The sequence below is a fragment of the Natator depressus genome, chromosome 24 (genome assembly GCF_965152275.1).
Source record: "Natator depressus isolate rNatDep1 chromosome 24, rNatDep2.hap1, whole genome shotgun sequence".
NCBI lineage: Eukaryota > Metazoa > Chordata > Testudines > Cheloniidae > Natator > Natator depressus.
Genome location: NC_134257.1, coordinates 11,007,061 through 11,020,558, shown reverse-complemented (window position 1 = coordinate 11,020,558; position 13,498 = coordinate 11,007,061). Strand labels below are relative to the sequence as shown.

The 13,498-nt window shown below is 55.0% G+C and overlaps 1 protein-coding gene across 1 annotated transcript in view; it reads left to right on the top strand.

Moving 5' to 3' along the window:
- LOC141977495 (uncharacterized) overlaps nt 1–13,498 on the top strand; it is a 44,551-nt gene that overhangs the window by 19,421 nt on the left and 11,632 nt on the right. The window contains exons 4-6 of the mRNA XM_074939015.1: nt 2,440–2,568; nt 11,238–11,429; nt 12,039–12,140. Of these exons, the coding sequence (XP_074795116.1) occupies nt 2,440–2,568; nt 11,238–11,429; nt 12,039–12,140 (423 nt within the window). The remainder of the gene's footprint in view (nt 1–2,439; nt 2,569–11,237; nt 11,430–12,038; nt 12,141–13,498) is intronic.

Sequence of the window (13,498 nt, the reverse complement as noted above, 5' to 3'; positions counted from 1 at the left end):
ACTTTTGAAAAAATAGCCCTAAACTATTGCCTAAGGAAGTATTGCACAAGCGTTGTATAAAAGAGGATGTGCCATTCTAACAGGATGGAAGTACCCTGAATCCAAGCCTCGCCAACACCAGCAGTCAAGTGGCTCATGAAGGGATCTAGGTCAGGGTTACAAAGATTCTGTCACATGAGAGGGGTCAGGTGTCACTGACTCCAGGGCTTCCTCTTGCATCTTCCTTTTCTTTGAAAATCAAATGCAAATAAAACATAACCTCAGCCAAACGCAGAGGGGTCCAGCCAGCTACTAACTCTCCCAAAGGGGATCGAGAAGGTAGGTAGGCAGGTCAGGATCAGGCAATGTCAGGGCTTGTACTGCCACTCACCATGTAGCATGTGGGCACCTCCCATGTAATATCCATTAGCAACTGGATTCCTTGGAGTCTTTGGTTCTGCTCCCTTTTGGGGTAAAAAGCTCGTCTTATGGTGGGATTTGTTGGTTTTTATTCTCGGGGGGGCGGGGCAGGAGGGTTATGAATGTCACTCCAGTAACGGGCTTTGTCCAAGGGCCAGGTTCTCTGTGTCCCTAAAGTTGCTCTGAGTCTAGACTCAGCTAATGGCTCAGGAAGGCCGTTCCATAGCTGGATCCATTGGTCCTTGGCTCTTGTACCGTCCTGAGAGGATTATTTTTGCTGCTATTGAACATCTGTCAGTAGGGACTGCAGCATTGCTAACTTGTGTGACTTTATCATGAGTGTCACTATATTTAGTGTCTGTCTTTAAGCCCCTGCTCCTGGAGTCACATGAACATGTAAGAATCTCTGCTTTGGTTTGTCTATAAAAAGCAAGTTTCTAGCCATTATGATTGCAGGGGAAAGTTTGAAAATGCGACCTCAGTGTAACTTTTAGGCTTAGAAACCAGAAGGCAAATAAAAAGAACCCAAAATGTGTACGTGTTTTTTTAATATCTTGTGGGTTTTAAACCCAACTGATAATTTTTCAGTGCTTAGGGCTGGTGATGCTGCTGCTGTGTCTGGACCACCGTGCCTTTCTGCTAATGTGGTATTCCCCAAACAGCTCTGCTCTGGAGCCCAGACCGCTCCTGGTGCATTGCCATTGTCAGTGACTGGAGGGGCAGGTTGTGCTACTGGAACAATTGGGATGGCCCACAGAAACAGAGCTGGTACCCTCTCTGGTTGTGCTTAGATGCCTTCTGTGTCCCTCCTGTAGGGCTGACCTCAGGCCTTGTGTGGTCTTGATGCTGTATCAGGTACCTGTCAGCCGCCTGAAATCTAACCTCCTCTCCCACTTGCAGTTGAGATTGCTGGACACTCTCTTGTTTCTCCGGTTCCAGATTCCAGCTTGTATCTCTTTACTTAACAACTACTTCAGGGTGATCTGTCTTTGGCTCAAGTCATTTGCTAGGAGTTGGCACGAAGGCTTTTGTCCTTTGGCCCGTGAGGCTTGTACAGTGCTGTAAGCAGTGCTATAGCAGTTTTAACAGTGTCGGTAGAGAAGCCAGTGGGTGTGTCTACACTGCAATTAAACACCGACAGCTGGCCTGTGTCAGATGACTCGGGCTTGTGGGGCTCAGGCTATGGGGCTGTAAAATTGCAGTGTAGAGATTAAGACTCAAGCTGCAGTCTGGACTCTGGGACCCTCCCGACCCACAGGGTCCCAGAGCTCAGACTCCAGCCCGAGCCCAAATGTCTACACTGTAGGTTCACAGCCCTGCAAGCCTGAGTCAGCTGACACGGGCCAGTGTAGACATGTCCCTGGGGGAGGGGATATTTATTTTTAAATCAGTGTCTTTACTATTTATGGCTATTTTTACAAACTTTTCTGCCAACCCATTTGACTGAACATAGGGCTTGACATGGTGGGTCTGAACTGACACACCACAGAGTGGGGCTGAACTGGCCTGGCACAGAACAACCTGAAATGAGCCACTCCTGGGAAACCAGCACTCCATTGCACTAGGCACTTGCACAGACACAGGCCGGAGACAGTTCTTGCCCTCATTAATTCATTGCTAATCCCATGGGGAGCAAACTGATTTACAGCGTGCTGGCACAGTGCTCCGAGATGGGTTGTGCCAACAGCTCAACTTAAAAAGAATGTGGTAGCCGTGGCACACTAAGGAGAGGTGACCTTTTCCGTGTAATTTGCAGAGCTCAGTGTAATTTGCAGAGTTTCACGTCTGGATGTTTGATCTTTGCTGATGTGGTGACATGAGGAGGGTCCTACCCACTGGTTTGTGGTGACTGCTATCCCTTCCCTGAGAGCCGGGGGGCTCAGGCCCAGAGTCTGCAATGGGATGGTGTGCTGTGTCTGTTTCGAAGTGACTCTGATCAATTTTCAGTCCATGCTGGTGGCAGGGCCGCTGTGAAATTCTCTGTTATACCTCACGAGCAGGCATGTGATTTAGAGCTGCTGCTGTTTCAATTTCCCACAGGACTCCCTACCGTTGTACCGCTGCCTGTGAGCGCTCAGCGAGAGCCTGTCACCAAACCGATCGCTGAGGCGAGCGTCTCGTCGGCTCGGGGAAGCAGGACAGCCGCCCGCCCCCCACTTGCTCCCACAGGTAGGAGAATCACTGCTGTTAGAAGTGATCAATACACACTTCCCCTCCTCCACGGGATCCCCCATGGATGGGGATGGGTTCCCGTAAAATAACACTTCCTTGTGTACCAGTGAACCCCAAGGCACTCAAAGGGTGGGAGTTTATTACAGGACTAACCCATCAGTGATCCTGCTGTGCAAATTCTTTGTTGCATTTTTCTCAGTGTCAACAATTAAACCAAACTGGCCAGTTTCCCTTTCGTCTCTGCTCTGTGTCTGCCTTCAGGTTCTCATGCAGTAGCCCAATGGCGGGATGTTTATTATTTATTTGTAGAGCTCAGAGACCCCACCTGAGATCAGGGCCCCATTCTGCTAGATGCTGTGTGTACTTAAAACAAGAAAACAGCACTTGCCCCGATTAGCTCACGGTTGAAGATGAGATGCAGGGTGGAGATGGAGGCCGAGGGGGAGGGGTCGTGCCCCAGGGCTTGCAGCAGGTCCGTGGCACATCTGGGAATAGACCCCCAAGCCCTCATCTGCTTTGGGCTGCAACCCCTGGCTCGAGCGTGGGAAGTGGAGAAAAGTTTGTTTGGCCCATGAGCCTCAGCTGGTGAATCTCGTACAGCGCTGCCAGCTGGGCTGTAGTAGTTTAATAGCCCCAGTAGACAGCCACTGGGCGTGTCTGTGCTGCAATTAAACACCCTTCAGTGTCGAGCTGCAGCAGCTTGCCAGGCAGCCCCACAAAGAACAAGTGCAGCCAAAGCACTAGCAGGTGTGCGCGCCTTGGAGCAGGTTTCCTGGGCCTAGCTGAGGTCTAGCTGCGTGTCTCTCTTCTCTCCTCTGCGAGCAGAACTGCTTCCTCCCCAGGCTGTCGGCTCCATTCGCTCGGCTTCCTCCTGGGGCCAGGGGATAGCCTGGCCTTAGAGCTAGGCTTCCCCTGAGTACTTCTGTGACTCGCCCGCCATTGCTCTAGCACCCATGGGAGTCCTAGCACAGTGCAGCCCTGTTGCCTTCACACCCCACCCCGCCCCTCCCCCACTGACCCCTGGCAGCCCCCTGACTCTCATGAAAAGTACCCCGGGATCTTCAATGAGCACAAGTGCCCGGGATTTAGCTCTGATGTCTTGACAGCAGCACAGCGCCTGCTCCAGTCGTCATGCTGGCGGATTGGCGCAAGAGCGCCGGTGAAGGCCTAGGCTGTAGCCTTGCTATAACCATGCTGTGACCGTGTCCCTTGCAGCGTGTGCTGCACGGTCAGTCCAGTGTTTCAGCTTGATTAGAGGCCTTGCAGAGGTCTCACCTCCACACCGTGCTTTAGGTATGGACTTAGCTAGGGCCTGACCACATGCAGCACAAGATGTTCCTCAGTTTCCCCTCTAAATCCTGAACTGGCTTGACCCTGCTTAGCTGGAGCCAATGGGATCCCTGCAGGCTCTCAGGGAGTGAGCCAGCATAGGGACAATGGCACTCCACCCAAAGGGATACTGAATTTCAACCCTTCCCCAGGGGCTCTGGGTTTGGGGGGGAAGGAGTGGGGAGAGAGCTGCCAGTGAGGCAGGTGAAGCTGAGCAGACACCCCCACCCCCATTGTCACTAGGAGGAAGTGATGGCAGCTGATAAGGGAAATGCAGTTCCCAGTGGGAGGGAGGTGCTGGCCCGTGGGGGGTTCAGGAGTGGTCATGCTTCTCTTCCTGAGATAAGTCTCTGGTGGCTCCTGTCCAAACTGCTTCCTTCCTCTCTGTCCCAGGCAGCTGGAAAGCCAAGGAGCACTCCTGGATGGGATTACAATCCTCCTGAGGGGTGTGCGAGGGTTTGAAAGGCCTGGGAGGCAGGAGCTGGCCTGGCAGCCGGGGAATCAGGTTGGAGAGCCTAGTGTTTGGGTGAGGGGGTATTTGAGATGGTGCATGTCCTTCATGGGGAGAAGATACTTTTGGGGCACATCCCAAGGGAAGGTGCTTTAGAGACACATCTCACTGGGACAGAGCAGGGGGAGGGACATTCTTGCCACCCACCACTGCGTTAAAAAGACCCATGAGCTCCCCTGCAGGGAGCTGGGAAGCTGGAGGACCTTAGGGAGAGGACACACCTTTAAACTCTGTGAAAATAGCCTGAAGTAAGAGGGGCAGAGTGGGGAAGGGTTGCTTGGAAAATAGGGTCTGACCCTCCTGAAATGGGGACAGGGCTGTGATCAGAGTGGGGTGTGGGAGCCAGGACTCCTGGGTTTTATTTGTAGCTCTGCTGCTGGCTCTCTGTGTGGCCTTGGGCGAGTCACTGCCCCTCTCTGTGCCGTAGTTTATCAAGTTTGTCCAAAGGTCGGGGAAGGGGGTGGTGATCTTTCCCTGCCCCCCTGGGGCTGTGGCTGAATCAGTGGCCTCTTCCAGATCAAGACGTGGAAGGTGCTAGGTGACCACTGCTCCCTCGAAGCTGTGCGCGTGTGTGCGTGCCCTCAGATCCTAAACCCCGTGCACAAGGTGAAACACCGCGCGCACAAAAATTGCAAAGAAGAAATTTTTTGCGCACACGGCCTGTCAAAAATTAGAGGGAACATTGTAGGTGACTCGTGTGAGTTAACACCTGCCACGTCCTCATCTGGACAAAGGCCTGAGATGAAAGACGCTGGTGAGTGTTGAAGCCCTTGCTCCTTCTCCACCATACTGGGGGCCAGGGCACCCCTCCCCCCCCCCCCGGGGCCTTGCCCTGTCCCCAGCGTGTTTTGTCTCACACATACAACGGGACTCTGCTGCCCCCAGGCTCAGCCAGGGGTGTTGCTGTGCTGGGCTCCCCAGCAGATGGAGCAGCAAGCGGTTCCCTGGCCACGCCCGTTACATGGCAGCAACAGCCCTGGGTAGGTAGGGCAGGGGAGCTGAGCGGTACCTACTCAATCCAGCCCCATCCGCCCTTCACGCTGGCCGTCCAGGGGGGCTGCGGTGTCTGGGGGGGGAGGTAGGGGAGACCCCACCCCTGTGTGTATGGAGCCATGGGGGGAATAGTCCAGAAATGGGCTGTCAGAGGGGACCAGGCTTCTGACCCTATTGCCCTCTGGGGGGACACGAGCAAAGATGGGGTTGAGCCCCAGTGCTGGAATCCAGCCTGCCCTGATGTGTGGGGCCAGGTCCCATCCAGCAACTGGCTGAGCTGCTGCCCCTCCTCCCACTGCTCTTTCTGGGAGCGAGGGTGATTGGAAGGCTCTGCTCTTTTCTGGCATAAAGGGGTGTCTCCCGGTCCCATCTCTCAGGCCTTGGTTTGCACATGGGTAGGGCCCTGCCAAATTCACAGCCATGAAAAACACATCATGGACTGTGAAATCTGGTCCCCCCCCCCCCCCCCCCCGAAATTGGTATAGTGTAGGGTAAAAGTACACAGAAGATCAGATGTCACGGGGGAGACCAGCCTTTCTCACATGGTGGGTCCTGACCCAGAAGGGAGTTGCAGGAGGAGTCGTGGTATTGCTGCCCTTCTGCACTGCCGCCTTCCGAGCCGGGCGGCCAGAGAGCAGCGGCTGGTGGCCGGGCACCCAGCTCTGAAGGCAGCGCCCTGGCAGCAGCAGCTCAGAAGTACGGGTGGCAATACCGTACCACACCGTCCTTACTTCTGCACTGCTGCCTTCCGAGCCGGGCGGCCAGAGAGCGATGGCTGCTGACGGAAGGTCCAGCTCTGCAGGCAGCAGCGCAGAAGTAAGCATGGCAATACCACGCCGTGCCATCCTTTCTTCTGCGCTGCTGCTGGCGGTGGCTCTGCCTTCAGAGCTAGGCTCCCAGCCAGCAGCAGCCGCTCTCCAGCTGCCCAGCTCTGAAGGCAGCAGTAAGGGCAGCAGCAAGGGTACCCCGCTATGAGATGGGAGGTAGTGACGCTCCTACCCCAGCCCTAGGTGAGCGCTGTCCCCTCTCAGACTATGTGCAAGGAACTGGCGTGGTGTGTCCGGCGCTGCATGGACCCGAGCCCAGTGAGTATGGGGCTGCAGTGAGCTGCTGCAGCTGGAGAGGACTTTGCTGGTTTGAAAGACAGGGCCCTGCTTGCGAAAACCTCAGTGGGTGGGTGTGGGGTGTATCCTGGCTTTTTAATTCCTTACCTGCAGGCAGGTGTGTCCGCCCCCTGCTGGTTGCAGCCAGACCCCTTGCAGCTTCCTTCGCCATTGCAGCAGGGCAGAACTCACTTCTAGCACTTTGACGTGGAGCGCCCGGGCTGGATCGGAAGGGCTCGATCCCACAGGGCTCTGAGTTAAGGGGGCACACGGAAAGCTTGTATGTAACACTCACAATGTTTAAAACTAATGTGATGCAACAGCAGCTGGGCCTGGTGTTCGCTGCCAGCCAAGGACCCTCTCCCCCCACCCCACACATTCACAGCAACTCCCCACAAGCACCCTGCACTCTTGAGGGCTTCAGCAAGGGGTTCGGGATGGAGCCCTTAGTGCCCCCCAGCAGTGTCGCAGCAAGGGAGGGGTGCTTAAAAATAAAGCAGTGTCCCCTTTTTAAAACTCACTGTTCCTAACAGTTGTGCCCCAGCCCTGGACCCTGCGGTTTGTTACAGCCCTGGCAACGGACTCTGATTCATTAGCAGGAGGAGCCACGGGTGTTGCCAACAGGGGGCAGGACAGTGCCCACCTACATACTGGAAGTTTGAGGCATCTGGAGCCATCCTTTCATGGAGCAGGAACACTGGGGCTTTGTTCATAGTTTAAATGGACTGTTTTAGATGCCAAGGCAGCCCAGTGCGATCGGGCAGCTTCACTCAGTCCCATCAGTGTCACTGGGCCTCCATGTGGATCAGCTGCAGGCATCAGGAGAGAGCTCAGCTCGGTTCCTCCTCTAAATGACACGTGGGGCTGGGTTTGCTGAAGGGCTCGGCAGCTCCCATTGCACCATGCTTATGGCCAGAGTTTCAAAAGGGTTCGGTGCTCCGTGTGCTGAGCCCTTCTGAAAATAATGGCCCTACAGTAGCATCACATTCCACTCTCCCATACACGGGTTCAGCTCCATGGACACTGGTGGAGCTGAAAGTGGAATTTTTCCCTAGGCTGTAACAAAGCTGCTGGTTCAGGGGAAGGTCTTGTCATCCTTAGGCCCTGATCTTGCATTCGTATCCGCACATGCAGCCTTCTGCGTCCCCGGAGCCTTAGGATCGGAGTTGCCATGCAGGCTGCTCTTACCTGCTCAGTGCAAGCCCCGCGGCCAATTTTAGCACAGTAACAAAGGGCAGCTAGTTAATTTTCTTAAACCTTATCAAGCCAGAACCTTTTGGCTGTGAAAAGTAATGCACTGTCAGATCAAAGGGGATTAAACGGTCTTGCAGTTAGGGATTTAAGGACCCAATCCTGATCTCATTGAAGTTGGGGGGAGCAAAAGCTGCTGTTAACGTGGTAATGGGAGGGAAATGCTCCAGGAGCTGGAAAGTCTGCTCTATGTATTCTGGTATGCCGAGAGGCCTCAGCTGAGATCAGGGCCCCGTTGATTTTTGAACAGTGCGAACAATGTCGCACATATTAAATGGATTAAAAACTGGTTAAGGATCGCTCTCAAAATTAACGGGGAATCATCCTCCAGTGAGATCTCTTCTAATAGGGTCCTTCAGGGATTGGTACGGGGACAGTGCTGTTCAGGAGCTTGAACAACAAGCTGGAAGAAAGCATCAAATCTTAGCTGGGAAAATTTGTGGCTGCCACCTGTCCACTGATTCATTGTGGATAATGACATGTCCGTTCCACAGAGCAATCTGGGCCAGTTGGCAAGGGGACAGGGTGCTCGTGTTTTAACGCTGCCATATGCAAGGCCCTGCAGAGTGTGGGTCATGTATAAAATGGGGAACTGTGTCCTGGAATGTGGGACACTGGAAAGGACTGAGGGGTCATGGCAGAAGGAGTCTGACTGAATGTGAGCTCGCAGGGCGATGCTCTAGCTCAGGGTAAACGCAATCCTCAGGTGTGTAAGGGAGCTAGCGGGTGGGAGTAGAGAGATGCCATCGCCTCTGTATAGGTTATAGGTTAGTGGGGGCCATTACTGGTTGCTGGGTTTCGTTCTGGTGTCCACACAGCCACAAGAATGCTAACAAATTAGAAAGGGTTGAGGAAAGCACTATAGGAACAATTCAAGGATTGGAAAACCTGTCTGAGAGACAAATGAAACTTGATCCATTTAGTTTATCGAAGAGAAAGTTAAGAGGTGACTTAATGGTGGTTTTCAAGAACCTATGTGGGTACTTCTCTGCCTGAGGGGCTCTTAAAGGCAGAATAAGATGCAGCGGCTGGAAGCTGAAGCTAGCTAAATTCAGACTAGAAATAAGGTGCAGACTGTTGACCACTGGAACAGTTTACCTGGGGGGGGGGTGCGTTCCCCAACACTTGGAGTCTTTACATTGAGATTGGGGGGCTCTTAAAACACATGCTCTGGCTCAAACACAGCTGCTGGGCCTGCCACAGGAATTGCCTGGTGAGATTCTCTGGCCTGTGACACAGGACATCAGACTAGGTCAGTGTTTCTCAAATGCAGCCACCATGACCACATGCAGCCACCAGGGGCTTTTCTTGTGGCCACAGCCTGCTGGGTGGTGATGGGGGGAGGGGCAAAGCAGCTGCCCCTCCCCAGGGCCACCTGCAGGGGTTGGTCCTTGCCCCCTTCTGGAGCCACAAACACTGTAGGAGCAGGCGGCCAGTGTGAGTCCCCACCTTCCCAGGGGTGGTGGAGCTTGGGCTTCGGCCCTGTGGTGATGGGCAGCAGGCTCTGGCATATGGCGGCGGACTTCAGCCTCCAGCCGCAGGGCTTCAGGCTCCAGCCCTGGGCTCACCCCCCATTGCCCCTGGTCCTCCCCGACACCTTCCCACCTCCCTGTGTAGGACTTAATTTGTCCCTCAGCTTGCCAGGGCTGGGTAAGTCCACTGTGAAAAGTGATATTAACAAATATCACTTTTCACAGTAGCAGATTTACTAGCTAGCACGTCTACAATCTCCCTGGTCACTCAATAACAGACTTAAAAGTGGCAATTCTTCAACAAAAAAACTTCAAAAACAGACTCCAATGTGAAACTCCAGAACTGGAATTAATTTGAAAACTGGACACCATCACATTAGGCCTGAGTAAAGACTTGGAGTGGTTGGGTCATTACAAAACCTACACCTAATTTCCCCCTGCTGTTACTCCCACCTTCTTGTCAACTGTTTGAAATAGTCCACTCTCATTACCACTTCAAAAGTTATTTTTCCTCCCTTGGTATCCTGCTGTTTAATTGAATTGTCTCATTAGACTGACCTCACACTTGGTAAGGCAACTCCCATCTTTTCATGTATGTATACCTGCTCCTGTATTTTCCGCTCCATGCATCTGATGAAGTGGGTTTTAGCTATGAAAGCTTATGCCCAAATAAATCTGTTAGTCTCTAAGGTGCCGCAAGGACTCCTCGTTGTTTTTACAAAAATAAAATCAACCAAAAAAATCAAAACATGCAAAGCACCTTATTTGTGTTTCTGGTCTGTTTGGGTCTAGTAAAGAATAGAGACAACTGCGCATTACTTTGTTTTTTTTGCAGACTCAACAATAAAAGTAAACTCCTACATAAATAAATAAATAATAATTTGGACGTGAGTATGCGCATATTTATTTGTTTTTCCTAAAATTAAATATTTTAGGAAAAATTGTCAGAGCGGCCACCAGACACTTCATTGTGAGAACCCCTGCACTAGGTGGTTACAATGTACCTCTCTGGCCTTAGAATCCACAGGCTATGCTTGGGGCTCTGCTCCCCATAGGGACACTGGCCCTGAGGTTCTCCTCCTCCCCCCCCGCCCCCAGACGGGACAGAGGGCTGAGCTGTCCCCAGGATTAGACCTGAGGTCCCTGATCCACCAGACCACGCTGCCTTTGCTGCCTCGTGTGTTCTTTGGGTGACCCTCTGGTTGTGGCTGACCTGGGGTACCCCTGGGTGTGGGGGGGCTCTCAGCCCTGAGGGATTTCAGTTTGAAGGAGATGTGGAGGGGTTTTGTTGTAGTTGAATGCCAGAGGGAAAATGGCTCCACTATAACAAATTGTGAGGGGAAGGGGGCCTGCTTTCCTGCTAGCATGGGGCAGAGGGGGGCCGTGAGAACCCCCTTCCCCTGCAAAACTCAAGAATGGAGACTTCCCAAGCTGCCCTGTGTCACTACATGCGGTGCTGACAGGCATGGGGGATGTGATGAGTTCTGTGGGGCTCTGCAAACCCCAGCCTGCCCTGTTAAATGGACCAGTTTTCTTTCTTTAAAGAAGGGAATTTCCCGGGGCTCTGTCTGCTGCTTTGCCCGGCCTTGTGGTAGCTCAGGCTTCGCTTTTCCTCTGCATCGTCAGACGTGACCTCATGCTAGGGGGTACAGGGCAATGGCCACCCCCCGAGAGATCCCAATGCGCACGCTGAGCATGAAGCTCCCAACATGGGGCACCGGCTGGGATCCGCCCTGCCCAGTACAGGTGGCTGAACAAGGCCTTGCGCACTGCTCGCACCCTTGCCGTGGGGTCGAGCTGGGGCCCAGGCCATGCGTGGGGAGATTTTACCCCAGAAGCTCCCTGCCTCTCCCTTTATTACAGGGGGAGTGCCAAAATCCAGCAGCCAGAGGGGAGCGGTGTCCCCTCCTACCCAGAGCCAGTGATGGGGAGGTAAAAGGCAGACCCATATAGGGCTGAGCAAAGCAACACACTGACCATCTCCTTCTAACCCCCTCCTTCCCGCAGCTCCGCGCCAGGCCTCCAGCGTGGCCCAGGAACCATCTCTCCGGGAGGCTCTGGAGCTCCAGGGTGGCACCAGCAGCCTCGACGAGCAGGCCCAGCAGCTGGATGCGGAGATCAACGAGCTGATCCAGCAGTGGGAGCTCAGGCCCGAGGATGAGGAGTTGGAGGACATGGCCTCTTCCGTGCTGCTGAAGAGTAGGTGCCCTTGGCGCATGGTGCCCATACCCCTGTGGGCTCGCCAGCTCCCCAGCCCAGGGAACTTAGAGCTGGGTGATCCCTGTCAGATCACCTGCAGCCGCAGCAGGATGGTTCCCTACAGACCGTCCCCAGGGCTCTGTCCAGTCTGGGTTTAGATGCTGCTTGGCCCAGTCCCTCTCCAGTAGCCAGTTCCCCCAGCCCTGGACCTCCTAGCACAACAGGGAATGTCTGCTTTGTTCAGACACCCCCAAGGCTCCTACCTCTCCCCTTGCCTAGCCCCAGTCCCTCTCTCGGCCCAGTGCTCCCCCAACTTTGGTCTGCCTCAGGACTGTATAGTAGCTCTGAGGCCAACATGCCACTTCCTATCCTTGCCTACTCGCACAGAGCCCAGCAGAGTGAAGGTGGGTCCCAGGCCAGGGTTGGGGAGAGGAGCCAGGCACTGAAAGCACCAGAGATGTGCCCCTAATCCCAGAGACCCACCTGGGCGTGGCTTGCCCTTTCCCCTGCATCTCCCTGCCCGGTGGCTTTGGCAGGGCCAGGTGTCGCTCTGAGCTCCTGCCCTGATGAGACACCCCCAGATTCCCACCCAGTGTGCTTTCTGCACAGGTAAATGGTGCCGGGGTGACCCCTTGGACCTGGACGACGAGTTCATCCGGGAGGACCCTGCCTACGATGCAGACAGGGTGGAGAGCAAGGCTCTGGAAGCAGGTGATGGGGGAGAGGATGTCACTGGGGTGACCTGAGTCCTGCTCAGCCCACCTGGCACAGCTCAGAAGGGGCCGTTGGGCTCCTGCCATGCCAGCACAAGCAAGGCAGGAGGAGGGATGACCTGGTCTGATCTGCTGCCATCACGGTGCTGCCCAGCTCTGTGAGAAGGGCCCTGAGTGCAGCTGGGCACCTGGGGGTCCCTCGTAGAGGGAGATGGCTGGGCGAAGACCCAGGGAGGTACAGGTCATACCCAGCTCCCTGCTGGGGCTCTGCAGCTGGCACATGCATACGGGGATCCCTGTTGGGGCCTGAGGCAACACCTTCCTACGAGGGGGTGGGGAGAGCAGTGGCCTGTTGTGCACAGATCTTGAAGGGCCTGGGCGAGAGGAGGGGGCTCAGCAGGGGAGGTGCAGGCGGGAAGCCGAGTGATCTGGGGGCTGTGGTGCTCTGCCTGGCACTCTCCGTGCTCTGCAGTTGCTGCAGCCCCTTGAGCCTGGGATCCTGAGGTTAGGGGAGTTGGGCACAGCAGCCTTTGGGGATCATACAGAGCAGCTCTGCCCTGTGTCTCAGGGAACCCTTGCCCAGCCCTGCTCGCAGGAGACCCTGACATTTCGCTAACCACTCAGCTCGCTAGCTTCTGAGCGACCGCCAAGGGCCAAGCCCAGCCTTGTGTCACGTGCCAGATGCAGCATTTATTCGCCGCTGGGTAAGTGTGGAGCTCGCTGCCCAATGGGAGGGGACTTGGGAGCTCCAGCTGCAGAGGCAGCTCTGCCCCGCCGTCCGTCGGGATAACGCGGGCAGCAGCATGCGCCCTGTGGCGTTTAACATGCAGATGGCTCTGGAGGGTGGATGCTTTCAGTCTCGCAGGTGTCGCTTGGGTGTACGTGCCAGATTGTCTGCGGGGTTGGTGCCATGGGGCGCTGGGAGCTTTCCCGAGCTCAGCACGAATGGCACTAACCGTGGCTGCCGATGGAAAAGGCCTGGTAATCCATCTGAGCAGTGCTGCTCTGGAGCCGGTGACTGAGCCATGACCCAGGCGATGGGGCTCCCTCCCCATAGCTGGGAGAAGATTCCCAGCCCCATAGACCTTGTCGTGGGAAAGAACTCCCTAGTGTTCAGCATAAACTGTCTCTGGTCATCACGTCCTATTCTCTGCGCCTCATCCCGGTCTCCGCAGAACCCCCAAACATTCCTTTCCCTCTCCCCACCCCGCCATGGCCTCCACAGGCCCCTCTGGGCTGCAGCCTCCACTCCCCTCTGCGGAGATCCTGCTCCAGACCTTCGCCCTCATGCCCCTGCATGCCCCTCCCCAGGTGCAAAACAGCTCCCTGTCCATCTAACACTGGCTTCCTGTGACC